Source organism: Lepidothrix coronata, unplaced genomic scaffold (assembly GCF_001604755.1).
Source record: "Lepidothrix coronata isolate B3197 unplaced genomic scaffold, Lepidothrix_coronata-1.0 Scaffold21, whole genome shotgun sequence".
Classification (NCBI taxonomy): Eukaryota; Metazoa; Chordata; class Aves; order Passeriformes; family Pipridae; genus Lepidothrix; species Lepidothrix coronata.
Genome location: NW_016690201.1, coordinates 4,211,122 through 4,226,823, shown reverse-complemented (window position 1 = coordinate 4,226,823; position 15,702 = coordinate 4,211,122). Strand labels below are relative to the sequence as shown.

Genomic DNA, 15,702 nt, shown 5'->3' with positions numbered 1-15,702 from the left:
TCAGCAAAATTTGAATGAGAGAAAGCCTGTGTCAAGCCCTTTTTAAAAACTCACCACAAGGAGTTACTCGTGTATCCATTGCATATAAAAGTATATTTTAGATCAATATTTGCTTCATAGGGATTTAGCTATAGTTGGTCCAAGTAGCTCTCCTGCCTGCTACTTAGGATGTGTTTGCACAATTCTGATTAGTGATGTGAGATGTAAATATATATATAGTCCTATACCTTGAGAGGCTGGACGTTAGTACATACTTGTACATACTCCTGGTCTGCTGTGAAAGTGCTTTGTAGAAATGCTGAGATTAATCTAAAAGGTGTTGAGAAGATCCACTGGGGAAAAACTGCTATGAACTTGAGAAGGGACTGAGAATGGCAGAGGGGTTGGAGGTAGATAATCTTTAAGGTCCCTTCCAAACCAAACCATTTTGTGATTCTGTGAGGCACAGGAAATTTGGTTGCAGCTTAAATGAAAAAGAGTAACTGTAGGATGAGACATCTCTTCACTTTACCAATGTGTTTATTTACAACAAATTTAAAATTGTAGCATCCAGATGTTCTTCCTAACATCTGGGAACATGCTCCTCTGGTAAGGCAGCTTGTCTGACTTCACTGGTTCTGAATGAGCAGGGACTCCAGTTTCATATGGTGTTTACTGGAATTATAACTAATGTTGATTCATAAAATTGGAAAGTAAACTAAATCTAATTTCAGACTTTTTCAGATAAGTAATGGGTGTACTTGTAGGTTTATAAATCAGGCGACTTCATGAAACTGTTTATCTTTTCCAAATCACTTGGCAATTGCAGCAGAAGTCACTTAAGGGCTGTAGATTTCAGAGATCTTTATCTCGAACTATGGGCCAGAATGGTTGCGTTCATTTGGGGAGTGGTGGGATGTTGTTTGTTTCCCAACTCTCTTGTGTTTCAAAGCTGATTTTACGGTTGATGTAAATCAGTCGTGGTACCATTGACTTCAGAGGAACACGCTGGTTTGCACTAAGTATCTAGCTTTGTTTTGTCAGTTTAATAACCATTCTGCAATACTTCTGGGTATTTGCACAGGCAAGTGTTCTGCTGAATAGTTACCCCTAGAAATACCAAGGGAAATTTGTTTGTTCAGCTCTGTAGTGTGATACGAGGTGGGCGGGACAGCAGTGGCAAGGGGCTTCTACCCCCATAGACCATTCTCATGGTCTTTTGAAACATGACGGCACTAGACGCTTGTCCTCAGTGTCCCGATGCATCTTAAAATAAGCAACAGCTGAAGCAGCTTTAGGCTCGCACTGCATTTACGAGCTGCCTTTGAGCCGCAGATGAGTTGCTGTGGAAACCAGTGCTGAGCAGGACTGGGAGATGGCTGGAAAATAGGCTTTTCTTGTGAGAGCCTGACTGGTTTACACTCCCATCCCCCGTTTGCAGAAGCTCCCTCTGAATTGCTATGGAGACAAGAGGGGTAGTGAAGTTTTCAGTCTTGTAGAAGTGCGAACTATAAATATTTATTTGGTTAATAACGTGTTTTCTGCAATCTCTCTTGGAATAAACTCTGTGCTACATTGAACATTTTCAAGCTGTGCATTCAAACCCTTCCTCTCTTCTATGTGAGTAGAAAAAAAAGGAGAGAAAATAAACTTTGGAGGGAATTGAATTTTACATTTTGATTATTATTTATAAAACATTTAATAGTAGTTTTTTCCCCCCAGCATTTCCCCTGCTCATGCAGTAATCTTTCAGTGTTGGGGACTACTGAAAGCACTTTAGGACAGTGTTCAGTTTATCTGAAATTCTTGTACTTTAGCATTCATTTTCTTCAGAAAGGCTGACCTAAATAATCTCTTCCTTTCTTTTTCCCTGTCGTGTGTTTTGTTTTGTTTTTTTTTCCTTTCCAGTTTCTCTTCTACAAGCACTTCACTTTTTGTCAGGGCCAACTGTCCTTGGGGCTTTGCTCCGAATTGAATCATTAACGTGATTTTAAAGTTATCCTACTGATAACTCTAGATAATAGGCTCTGAAAGCTTCAATCTTTTATTACTTTTAGTTCCGAGGTATTTTTTTGCTTAACTTGAAAGTTAAGGATAAAGGCACCATGACTGCTGTGTTGGCTTTCCAGATTGCACTGAACAGTGCCCCAAAAAAGCAGAGGATTAATTCATTCTTTGGTTATTTCTTTGCAAATGAAAACCTCTTTGCTGGCCCAATCTCTGTTTGAGGCATTTAACACAGGAACTTCTTTTCCCTGTGAGAACGAGAGCTCCTCCGATCGTCCAACACCAGCTTTTAATACAGGTAGAAATCCTGCTCTTAGTCACTTCCTAGAAAAGCTTCTCTGCCCTGTTTGGATAACTCCTGGCTAAGTGAGAACACACTTTTGTGTTCTGCTTGTCATGTGATTTCCATTACAGGGACAAAGTTACTGAAACTGCTTAAAACCTGCTTTCTGTAACACAAGCATGAAGGATTGTTTTTGGGTTTGTGCTACATCTGAGTAAAATGGTACTTCTTAAATTAAGCTCTGAAACTCTGGATATGTAATTAATAAATCCACATATAGTCACTGCTGGTTTCCCAGTTGTGTTCAAATTCTTAGATGCCTTTTTTAAGGGAGAGAAGGGAGGGAAAACAGTGATACAAAGGCTTTGCCCAGTTGTCAAAGAGTGCAGTGGTTTTCTAACAAACAGCTGTTGGGAAAATGCACTGATTTTTGTGGGGAAAGAAAGAAATTATGTCTCTATAAGCATTTAAACATATTTAAAGTTTATTCAAAGCTTTTGAAAGCTCTATGAACAGGAGGGGGATGGCTAGTTCTTGTATGTACAGAACATGTTTCCTGAGTTAACTGTATTTCCAGGCACACTATTTAAAATAGTATGTCCAGTATAGATATGTTAGTAACTTAAACACCTTCAGTTTTAGGATGGGACTAATCACCAGAAAACAGGAAAAATTATTTGCTGCATCATGTTGCAATAGAGAAAAGGTATTTGAACTTGAGCAGCTTGGCCATTAAACTCTGTCACTTCAGCTTAAGTTTTGGTTGTTTGGGGTTGGGTTGTTGTTTTCTTTTTTTTTGTTTTTCACCTCTGAAACAACTTGCTTGTCAGGGGAGGAATGACCGTAAAGTACATTTTAGGGTGACACCTTGCTTTTTTGCAAGAGAAGTCCTGCAGGCAGAATATCTTAAAACTTGACTGTTTTGCCTTACTTAAGTGTCTATGGATTTTTTTTTTAATTTGACTGCTCTTGCTCTTAATTGAGATCTTTTATTAAAAAAAAAAAAAAAAAAGGTGAAGAGAGTATGTACTGACTTCCCAGCAAGACATCTAATGTGTGTGTTGTATATCTAACCAACCTACCATCTGAATTCTGGCCTTGATATCAGCAGTGCCCTTGTTGCCAAGAAGGCCAATGGGATCCTGGGGTGCATTAGGAAGGGCATTGCCAACAGGTCAGGGAGGTGATCCTGCCCCTTTTCTCATCCCTGATGAGGCACATCTGGAATGCTGTGTCCAGTTCTGGGCTCCTCAGCACAAGAGAGACATGGAGCTCATGGAGCGAGTCCAGAGGAGGTCATCAAGATGATGAGGGGACTTGAGCATCTCTCTGACAAGGAAAAGCTGAGGAAGCTGGGCCTGTTCAGCCTGGGGAAGAGCCAACAGAGGAGACCTCATCAGTGTCTGTCAGTATCTGCAAGGAGGTGTCAGGGCATGGACCAGGCTCTGCTCGGTGGTGCTGAGCAATGGGACAAGAGGCAACGAGCAGGAACTGATGCCCAGGAAGTTCCACCTGAAGTTCAGGAAGAACTTCTTTCCTGTGCAGTGATGGACACTGGAACAGATCACCCAGAGAGGGTGTGGGGTCTTTCTCACTGGAGATATTCCAAACCTGTGCAACCTGCTCTAAGTAACTGCATTAGAAGGGGGGTTGGACTAGATGATCCCTAGAAGTCCCTTCCAGGCCCAACCATTCTGTAATTCAATTCTGCATGGTTCTGAGCCTAGGCTGGAATTAGGGAAAATGCTTTTGGGTTTGAGGGAGTTTTTTTTTTTTAGTTTTGCTTGTGATGGGGGGAAGGTTAGTTTTGTGTGTGTCAGATACTCAGCTGTAGAGATGGGATTTTAATTTTGTAATAGCTGATCTTCCAAAAGAGGAGCCAACCCAAATATTGGATTTAATTGTTTGCTTCCCACTGCCCCTGCTCTTCCCTTGTTCTAAAAACCTAGTCCATTTCTCCGTGAATAAAAAAGTCTGTCGGGAGTTGGGAGAGAGCTTGTATAAAATGAGGAGAGGGAAAGCTGTCAGGTATCTATGCACACAAATTGTGGTGCATGACAGGGATTTTTATGAGGTTACTAATAACTGTCCTTATGGAAAAGGCACTGCTAACAACACAGAAGTTTAACTGTGATACTCTGCCAGTGAGCTTTTATTTCTTGTGTCCCCCTGTGTTTTGAGTCTGCTGAGTATCTAAAAGCTTCTCCTGTATTTCTGTCATTCCCAAGAGTCAAGACCGAGACATTTCTAGTGCAGTCTAAGGAGTGACAATAACTAGCCCTATTTTTTTTCTAGTGCTTGAATCACTACTAGTGTGATACATCACAGCTTCTTTGTAGTGCTAGGAAACCAGCACTCCATCTGCTTGTATCAAGGAACAGTTTTCCTTATACTTGTAAGGACTAAAAACTTCTTTGTGAAAAGTGGTTTCTTCAAGCTGCTGGAAAAACATTTCTCATTTGCCACTGATGTAGGAATAGCACATCTGTACATAGTGTAGGGTCCCTCCTTTTCTTCCTTGAGTAAAAACATCTGCAAGGTCTCTGTCCTAGTTAGCCAGTAAGAGTGTTGAAGATCTTGCTGCATATTGCACCACATGTTAAGCTCCTCTCAAAAGCTCTGTGTTTTATCACCAGGTCTCGGGGAGCTGCAGCAGCTCTGGAGTCTGAATGACTAAAACTTGCTGTGTTTCATCTAGCAGTTTCCAAAACCTGACTGAAGTGCTGCTGACAGTTAGCACCTAAGTGATCGCATGGCTGAGAAGCTGTTCAAGTTCCTTTTGTGTTTTAGACCCCGTTAGCTGTCCAACCAGAAAATGTGCCTTCTCTCTTAGGCTGCAATGCTTTATGCAGCCTCGCCACACCTATTAAGAGACAAACTCAGTCCACACATCTGAGTTTAGATGGGCTTATTATTCCCACCTTGTGGACCCTGCATTCAGACTACTCCTTTATTTGCCTTCTGTGGCTGAAGATATGCAAGGTTGTTTTTTGTGAATTGGATAAACTGCCAAAAGTAAATCCTGTTCTATTATTATTCTTTAAGATTCAAGAAATGTTGTAACTTAAGATAACTGAAAGACTGAAATTGAGTTTCTTTTGCCTGTTTTTCCCCCTTATGATGTGGGATAACTTCTTATAGCTCGTGTCCAAAATTTGAGGTCTTAATGTTTATGTTATGTTATGCTTACTTAATCACAGAGTCACAGAGTGGTTTGGGTTGGAGGGACCTTAAAGATCATCTCGTTCCAACCCCCCTGCCATGGGCAGGGACACCTTCCACTAGACCAGATTGCTTAAAGGTCTATTCAACCTGGCCTTGAACACTTCCAGGGATGGGGCATCCACAGCTTCTCTGGGCAGTCTGTGCCAGTGTCTTACCACTCTCATACAAAAGAATTTATTCCTAATATCTGATCTAGACCTGCCCTCTCTCCATTTAGAGACATTCCCCATTGTCCTGTCACTACATGTAAAAAGTCTTTCTCCAGGTCTCTTGTAGCTCCTTTAGGTACAGAAAGGCCACAATAAGGCTCTTCTCCAGGATTAACAACCCCAACTCTCTCAACCTGTCTTCACAGCAGAAGTGTTCTGACCCTCTGATCATCCTCGTGGCCTCCTCTGGACTCGCTCCAACAGGTCCATGTCCTTCCTGTGCTGGGGACCCCAGAGCTGGAGGCAGCACTGCAGGTGGGGTCTCATCAAAGTAGATTAGAGGGGCAGAATCCCCTCCCTTGCCCTGCTGCCCACACTGCTTTGGATGCAGCCCAGGACATGACTGACCACAATGACTTCACACAGTGAGGCTGGGTTTACTCCAGGCTGTTTTGGTGCCTAAATCGCCAGTTTCAGAGGTGGGTTAAGGGCTCTGCCCAACTTAGGAGACTCCTGCAGAGGCTGTGAGAGACTCCTGAGGGACTGTCCCAGTCTCTCCAGCACGCTTGCTGGAGGTTGGCATTCAACCAACAGGCAGCGATGGAAGGTGAAGGCTGCTGACGGAAAACTGAGCCCTGACAGGAGCATGGCTGGGAAGGGTGGTGGGACTGAGCCCTGGCTGCCTATCAGTAACTGTCAGAGTGAACATAGTCCAGCCTGCTGATGCCACCCTGAGCACCCCTAAGATGCAACCACATCTTAGACTACTAAGAAGAATGAGAGTTAGTAGTTTTGGGGTTTCTTTAGGTGATTCACAGCTAATCGTGTCCAAGGGTAGGTAACTTCTCCTCCCCCTTCTCCATTTATGGACTGTGTAGTCTATGGACTGCTTCTCTTAGGAAGAAGTATGGCAACAAGTGAGCCAAAACAGATGTGACAGTGACAAAACACAAGGGATTGTTGGAGTGCCTCATGGTAGGTAGTTCCATGGCTGAGAAGTTCTGCATCAGCATCTAGTCATGTCACTGAGGCTTTATCCTGGGGTGGTCACATGTCTGAAAGATGCTAACACCAAACAGATGTCTGGTTTCCTATTCTCTTTCAGAGATTTCAGTAAGAGAACTGGCTTCGTTGTTGCTTTATTCTTGGGACGTCAGACTTCCTAAACTTACAGTGTCATCGGAAGCCCTTTGTTAAGCTTTGCTGTAGACCACCTGCTATTTAGAACTTGGCAAAAGAAATACAGACTGCTTTTTCTCTTGTACTTAAACTTTGTTTTGATTCTGTTCTCATGTAATTTCCTCCAGGCACACTGTTTCCTTTGATTTGATTTGACTAATACGCTTTTCCTTTATGATTTCTCCAGCTAGTAGTTTCAGTTTACAGTTGTGTGAGCATTTATCAAATGGAAAGTGTGTATTTTTGGAGTTTATTTCCAAACAAATAGAGTTAGTGACACATAAAAGTAGCTTTTTTGTTTGTTTGTTTTCTGGTCTGTATAAAAGCATTTGCTGAATAAAAGGTTTCCTGGTACAGTAATATGTCATCTTTTCACTCCTGCTCCTTATATGGTGAATTAAACTCCAAAGCTGAAGTGCTGGACTCCAAATAATTGGCAGAGGTATTTCTGGAAGGGCAACTAAAGGAAGAGATGCTCTAGGCTTAAGGACCTCTCCTGTCTTTCTGCTTGATTATAATGGTTTTAATTTGGTCAGCTGTCTCTGCACCACCTTAAGTTACTGTTTGGACTCTACAGCTTCTTGAAGAGAGTCATGTATATGTGTGGTTTGTGTGTGTGAGGAGGAGGGCTCTGTGTATGTGGAACTTGTTTCTTTGTTTTGACATGTTTTATACTTACTGCATTGCATAATAGAATCTTTATGTATTCTATAAATCCCCTCATGTAAGAGGAAATATGGAGACTTTGTGCAATTGCAAGTTCCCAATACAAAGCATGCAAAGTAATTTTGTATTGACTTCCATACTGAAAAGTAACCACCATGGTCCAGCCCCAGAAGTCATAAAACATGTTTTCCTGTGGTGGCTTCTAGCTTATGAATGTGTAGATGGTGACAGTGAGCTGCATGACATCTGTATTAAAGAGGAGGAGAGAAATTTCCAGGTCCATGGAACAGTGAATGTAATACAGTGGTGAATTGCATGTATTTTAGCTGTTTTGTGTCCAGACAGAGAGGGTTGATGTGCCAATAATTTATAAATGGCTTTATCCACACTTTAGAGTCTTAGAAAGGCTTCCTACCTAAGTGTCAGCAAGTACTAGCTGATGTCAGAGTCTCAGAACAAAATGTTCCTCTCCATCATGATCACATGAAGGAAGGTGTTATTTCAATACATAAACATGATTTTTATGTATTAGTATATAGGATATGGGAGGGAGGAAGGGAGGGAGGGGAAAGCAGGGGTGTTGTTCTAGAAACATGGTTTGGGTAAAAGTCAAAAGCTAATTTTCTTTCCATAAATCTAAATAGGACCTAATAGATTTAAAAGAAAATTACTTAATGACTTCAGGCTTTACTCTAGACCAAGCCTGGACAATACCAAGGAGCTGGGCTGTGTGTGGACATGCAGGAGGAATGGTTGCTTTGGAAAGGCTGGAGAAATTATTCCCTCCTGGTTTCAACAGGCTGTGAGGGGGCTCATTTAGGTTTTTTTTATTTCTAACTTCAAAGTTCAGCAGGAAAATTTCCTTTCTTAGTGGGGTGGAAAAAAATTCCAAGCGTTATTTGTAATGCAAACATTTTTTTGCTCTTTCAGTATTCTAAGGGTACATAAATGACATTGCTAGAATTATCTTCTTCTTGTCTTATTTATTTTCATATTATAGACTTCTCCCACATAATTATTTTTGATAATAAAAGTAAAACATATTAATGTCAGGATGGTTGCACACAAATTTGGATCTTTTGGTAATGTGCACATACAAAAATTCACTTTGCATTGCTGGGTTTGAGGCTGTGTTCTCTTAGAAACAAGAAATGTTGGACAGGTATTTGGAAGGAGGGAAGGGGATGTGAGATATCTAGAAAGCAGCATGGAGAATTCGTGTTGGAGCAGGCTCCTGGCAGTAACTGTGACCCATGGAGAGAGCCCACACTGAAGCAGGGGAAAGTGTGTGGAGGAAGGAGCAGCAGAGAGGAGCTTTTGTGGACTGACCACAGCCCTCATTCCCATAACCACTACGCTTACTCTATTTTTAATTGGAAATAAATTTAGCTAATTTTTCCTAAGTTGAGCCTGTTTTGCCTGTGATGGTAACCACTAAGTAATCTCCCTGTCTTTCTCGTGACCCATGAGTTTTTTAATCTTATTTTCTCCCCTGCCATGTTGAGGAGGAGGAGTGAGAGAGCAGCTCTGTGGGTGTCCGACAGCCATCCAAGGTCAACCCACTGCAACACAGAGTAAATAAGTAACGGAACTCTTGCTACAGTGCCAGGGGCTCAAGTACCTATTCTGACCATTGCTCCTTGACTCACAGAGGTGATAGATACCAATAGAACTGCAGTTTGTGTTTTTAAAGGATGCTGAAAAAAAAAAAACCTAGAAAAAAATTATAAATGGAAAGGGCCATAGGAACAGTTTGGATGGAGAATTCCCTCTGTTGCGCCAGACTTAAACAATAAGGAATGATCTTGGAGAAGAAAACTGATGGTGTGCTGTATGGGACTAGTGCTGCTTATTATGTACATCAGTGACAGACAAAGGGATTGAGTGCACCCTCAGCAAGATTGTGGGTGACACCAAGCTGAGTGGTGCAGTGACACACCTGAAGGATGGGGCCATCCAGAGGAACCTGGACAAGCTTGAGAAATGGCACCATGAGAATCTCATGAGGTTTAACAAGACCAAGTGCTGGTGCTGCATCTGGGTCGGAGCAACCTCCAGTTTGAATCCTGGGGGATGAACAGATTGAAAGCAGCCCTGCTGAGAAGGACTTGGGGGTGCTGGTGGGTGAGAGGCTGGACATGACCCAGCCATGTGCACTGGGAGCCCAGAAACCCCCCGTGTCCTGGGCTGCATCCAAAGCAGTGGGGACAGCAGGGGAGGGAGGGGATTCTGCCCCTCTGCTCTGCTCTGGTGAGACCCCACCTGCAGTGCTGCCTCCAGCTCAGGATCCCCAGCACAGGAGGACATGGACCTGTTGGAGTGAGTCCAGAGGAGGGCCACAAAAATGATCCCAAGACTGGAGCACTTCTCCTGTGAAAATAGTCTGAGAGAGTTGGGGTTGTTCATCCTGTGAAAGTGAAGGGGATTTGTAAGAAAGATGAGGACAAACCTTTTGATAGGGGCTGTTGTGTGTTAAGACCAGAGGTAATGTTTTAAACTAGAAGGTAGGTTCAGACTTGTTATAAGGAAGAAAGCTTTTATAATGAGGGTTGTGAAACACTAACACAGGTTACCCAGAGTGGTGGTAGGTGCCCCATCTCTGGGGACATTCAAGGCCAGGCTGGATGGGGCTCTGAGCAACGCGATCAAGGAGTACGTTTCAGGAGACTTGGACTAGATGACCTTTAAAGATCCCTTCCAATCCAAACCATTCTAAGATTCTATGATGATACCTTCAAACAAAAAGAGCATGTTAACTCTGAGCTGTGAGGACCCACAGCTGAAAGCCCAAATGGACTCAAGGGAGGAGTGAGGCATCCACTTCAACAGGAGCAATCAACTGTCAAAAGAAAACCGTAAGAAGCAAAAGATTCTTAATTTGTTTGTGTCTTCAGATCAAGGCTGGATATCCATCTGTTAGGTTGTGTGCAACTCTTCCCCCATCAGGAAAGGGAAATTAATTCTTTAGGGATGGATGCCTTAAGGAGGTCTGTGTGCACGAGAAAGAAACTAGTTTAATCTTGCTATTTACCTGTCAGTCAAAAGATTATGCTTTTAAACAAGCCATGTTTCTAAACACTGTTGATGGGGAGAGGGGCTCAGTTCTTGTTCATACCCTCTGTAGCAATTGTTCAGTTGGCTGATGCAGATGGAGGAAAGGGACTGCATTAGGAGTGTCCATGCTGTCTTCAAAACTAGCCCTAAAACCCAAGGGAACTTGAGATGGTTTGGGGGGGGGGGAAAGGGGGGAAGTACACCTCTGTAAAGAACTGTACTTAGCTGCTGTTAAGCACTTGGTAGCCTGCAGTGAAGTAATTGTAATAACTGTAACTTAGGCCTTGCAGGAACACTTCTGAATTGTGAGGGAACACAGTGGAATCCTTTCCTGGGAGGAGAGCAGCTCTTAAGAGAGGATACATAGTTAGATCCAGTGGGATAAAAGATAGCTCGGTGGGGGTTGATATAGGACTAGTGGTTATTTCACTTGTTCTCTCTGGAATTTCAGTATTCCAAATATATGAGATATCCAAGAACATATGGCGTTTTTATTCTCTCTTTGATTTAAAACTATAGAAATGTCGTCTAATGTTTTCCTTCCCATTTCAACAAGATTTTGAGGTAGTTGCCAATTACTGCACGTATTTTTTTTACCCTGTAGAAGCTGTATGTGGTATTCTTCAGCAAACACGCCTACCTTGTGGTAGGAACGCAATGGAAAATACACTTGTGGATTAATAGAAGTGTCCCCAGTTAGAAACAGACTGAGACATTACCCCAGTATAAAACAACGTCTACTGTTTATAGAGAACTTCTCACATGTAAATGTTATTATGCTGTTGTAAAAAAGAAATACTACTATTTTTTGCAGGTTCAAGAGCATGGAGAGGAAAAGATGAATTGTTCAAGGCCAGCCCTGGTCTAGTTCTTAGTCCTGTGGTCTCCCTAGTGGACAATGTGTAACCTATCCAGAGCAAGGAGGTCTCAAAAACATTGCTTGTAGCTGCTGAAGCACATAAGAAATTACAAGTGTCTATTGCTGATTTGTTTTTGTTTTTTTCTTTCCCCTGGCAGATCCTGAAGTGTCCGGAATTTCCATTTTAACAGATAACGAAAACGTAAAAGCAGAGGAGTTTAAGGGTACAGTATGGGCATTGCTGTGATAACTTTTAATGTATACACAATACATGAAAACTATATATACAGAAGCTATGCAGCTGTTAAGGTTGTCTTCCTCTTTCCTGAGGAGTACTGCTCCTACTCTCTCCATTGACTTTGTGTTATCTTGCTCTTGTCCCCATTTTCTGTAAGTGTGGGGTTGGACTTGGTGCTCCCCAGAGTCCTTTTAAACCTCACCTGTCCTGTGATTCTATGACTTGTCAGTCCAGGTAGTTCACTCTGTAACTTCGGCCTGGTCTCCTTCCACCCAAAATGATGGGAGCTGCTGAAAAGGAGAAGCATTAAATATAACAAGAGAAGTAAGAGACTAGAGAGAACAGCTATAATTTAGCTAATTATAAGTAACTATAATTTAATGGCTTTTTTTAATAGCACCAAGCTTATTAGAGTTCAAGAAGCATCTGGACAAAACTCATGACTACAGTTTAGTTTTAGGTAGTCCTATGAGGAGCAGGGAGTTACGTTCAATGATCCTTAGAGTCCCTTTCAACTTGAGATATTCTATAATTCAATAACCAAATTATAGCCTCCAGACCAGATCTAAAACCAAATTAAACATTGTCCAGACCTCTCGAAGATCCCAGAAGGTTTTTCCAGGCTTGGCAGTGCCAGTAGTGATGCACAGCATCCTGTGGGTCTACCTTAATGCAAGTTAAGTAGCCCTACTGTGGAAAATACCTCTCACTGACTCCATTACTGTGGGGGAAAGTGGGAGAGGGGAACTATAACTAAGGAGGGTTTCATTATGTTGTCTTTGTTCTGTGCATGCTCCCTTTCTTCTACCCTTTCCTTTTCTCTGAATAAGATTAGTGAATGGGCATCACCGCTATTTTTTTCTGAAACAAAAACATGTGACATGTAAGAAAGGGGCAGCTCATTCGAGACAGAGGTGACTTGTTCTGCTGAGAACACTTCAGCTGAGCTGTCTCTGTGTCAGCTAATAGAGACCAGCTCATGAAACCGGCCAACTGTCACAAGGTCAGCAGCAAAAGCAAGCTGAGCTTGAATGATGGTTTTTCTTTGTAAGAAGGATACAAAAACAAAATGGAAAGGAAACTTTAGCAAATCTTAAGATTCAGGAAGTCTCCACCCATCCACTCAACCTGAAGTCAGGAACCTTGGGCTTCCTGAGTGCACAGTATGTTTTTCGAAGCGGCCGGTGCGTGTGTAACATGTTTCTGGCAAGGAATGCCCTCCTGCCTCAATTTTTCTTTCAAGTCTGGACATTTTTTCCCCTGTGAGTTATCACCAAGGCTACCAGTCTGGCTTTTTGTTTCTTTGCAGAGCAGACCTAGGAAATCAGACTCTGAAGGGTGAGAGGGTGAACTGTCAGTAGCTCTTAATTACCGTCCAGCCTCGTTTGCTGAGACTGGAGAGGATGATGGTTAATGCAGGTTGACTATGTTTGAGCAGTGCATGTTTGTCTCATGAAAGCTGGACAGGCATTGCCAAAACTATAAAGGCTTTTGATCCTTGTTACTCTGGCCTCTACTGGAAGATGAGCTGCCTAAAGGTGGGAAGATCTATGTTATGTTTGTTTCTTCTACAGAAGTTTCTGGAAGATACTAGATTTTACTTTATTAATAGATTTGGAGCCAGTCAGATGTATAGCTGAATTTTTTCCTCTGATGTTGTTTCCAAATAATTCTTATTAATACCTTGACTTTAGAATTATTTACTGGGGAGATATATATATATGTGTGTGTGTGTGTATATATATATGTGTGTGTGTATATATATATATATATATATATGTATATGTATATTTCAGCATGCTTTTACATGGAGAATGGAACTACTGGAATGCCCTGCTGGGAGGACAGTTGGGCTCACAGGATTTCCTGTTCTTCATTAGGAGCACTAATTTTGGTGTTTTGTTTTGGTTTTTTTCCTACCCAGTTATGGCAACTTTAGCAATAATCCAATAATCAGTAACTCTTGAAGTCTCAGCCTCTCTGTGAAATTTGATTGGTGATGCCTATTATACAGGAGTCAGGGAAACTTGAGTGGTCAGACAGAAAGGTGAACAATTGTATGAATCTTCTTTTCACGAGAACTCAAGAAAACTTAGAGGTAACTCCCATGAGATGTTATGAGCAGCCTCTGCTGCCAGAAACTCCAGGGGCCTGGGGATTCCTCAAGCTCAGCCACTGGAGCTCAGCCTGGAGACCTGGGGGTCTTTGTCCCAGGCTGATGGGCACAGCTGCTGCTTTCCCGTTTGCATGTTCAGCCAGTGACAAGGCTGTGTGTGTGTCCCAGGGGTGGCTGTGTGTGCATTGGTGACACTGGCACAGCTACACTGACCACCATGGACAAGGCACTGCCCTCAGCAGCACTCACTGCTGCCCAGACTCACACAGTGCATCAGGCACAGACAGCAGAGCCTCCTTCCTCTTCTCTGCCTGGTGGAGATTGAATTCCCCGGCAAAAACCCTCACACAGTGTTCCAGATTCACAAGCACACGCGTGTTCTTGGATCCTCTGAGTCCCAGCACAGCCCCTCTGCCCATCCCCTACCCCTGCCCTGCTCAGCAGCTCACCCAGCTGGAGGTTTGCTGGTGAATTACACACACACCTCCGGGCACACCAGCTTTGGGAAAGTACAAACACTGCATACCCTGCACACCCCCACTTCCAGAAGCCAGCACTGCAAGTCCAGTGTGACCCATTGCCCCAGTGTGACCCCAGCTGATGGACCTAAATTTATTCAAGCCACCTTTCATGTAAAAAGACAGCCCTGCACTGTGGGCTTGGAGATTCACACACACACACTCCCAGTATCTGTGGCCCCTCCAGCTACTGATGCAGAGACCCTCACTCGCTCCAGTTGCTCCATTTGCCCACGCTGCATCCCAGCACTTGAAGATTGGGGTTTAAGACTGTTTGGAGACTGATGGTCGTTGTCATTCTCTCTGTTTGTGTCCCTGTTTGTGTCTCTGTGGTTTCGTTTGTTGTTGCCCCTTTACTTATGACCACTTTTGAAGTGAAAATGTCCTTGATGGGGAACCTTAATGAGGCAGGCTCTCACCTTCCATATACCCTCACAATAACCAAAGTGGAATTGTAACTAAATACATAAAAACATAAGATACTTAGAAGAACGTTTAACCATCTTAGTGAATGTTTTCTATCTGCATTAAGTTACATATTTAAACAGTTAAACTGTTAATACTGAATTCAGAATGGTAATTTAAAAAATATTGTTAATAACAGGGTAAAAGTCCTTTTTTAACAGTGGTCTGCTAACTGAAGAAAGTTAACTAAAGTAACTAAAATAAGGATAGTAATACAGAATCTCTGCCCATCCAACATGGGAATATTTAGTTCCCAATATCTGAAGTTTGATCCAAAAGCCACTGAAGTATGGGAAAATTACTAGTTTCTGTTTTCCCACTGTGTTTATTTAAATCCGGAGAGTCCGGAGAGGCATAACTTTGAGAAGTAGATCTGGCCCTTGCTTACTGCTCAGTTTCTTTTGAAGGGGGAATATTAATTTCATGGAGCCTGAATGTGTACCAAACAAGTAAAGTCTCTAACTTTCCCATTTGTGTTCTCTTTTCTTTTTCCCTCTAGAGGCGATTCTTAGTTGCAAACACAAATCTTCAAAAGGGATGAGCTTAAGAATAGAATGGAAGAAAATCCAGCCTCAAGGAGTCTCATTTGTCTACTACAATGGTGAATTTACAGGTACAGTACTGCAAACAGACTGATGCTTAACATGTCATTCTCTAGCATAGATATTGGCTGTCTCTTGGGGAATAACACTAGGAAAATGACTGAAGGAGAAGGCTCTTGACTGTCTATACGGAACAGCTGTCCTTTCAAGGTAAAGAATTCTTTCCCGGGGGAAAAAGACATTTCTTTATAAAACTGTGAGTTGTTACCTTTTTAATGAATTTAAATATCATAAAACTCAAGACTAAGAGAAATGGCACTGGAGATCCTTGGTATTTTCCAACAGTGAAATTATATGCAGATATGAACTTCCTGAAACTACTGCAGGTTCTGCACTCCTATCCTAAAAAGAGGTTTCTGAAG

At 42.3% G+C, this 15,702-nt stretch overlaps 1 protein-coding gene across 1 annotated transcript in view; it reads left to right on the top strand.

Moving 5' to 3' along the window:
• Positions 1-15,702, top strand: part of JAM2 (junctional adhesion molecule 2) — a 43,626-nt gene that overhangs the window by 15,323 nt on the left and 12,601 nt on the right. Inside the window, exons 2-3 of the mRNA XM_017807988.1 lie at positions 11,560-11,625; positions 15,238-15,351. Of these exons, the coding sequence (XP_017663477.1) occupies positions 11,560-11,625; positions 15,238-15,351 (180 nt within the window). The remainder of the gene's footprint in view (positions 1-11,559; positions 11,626-15,237; positions 15,352-15,702) is intronic.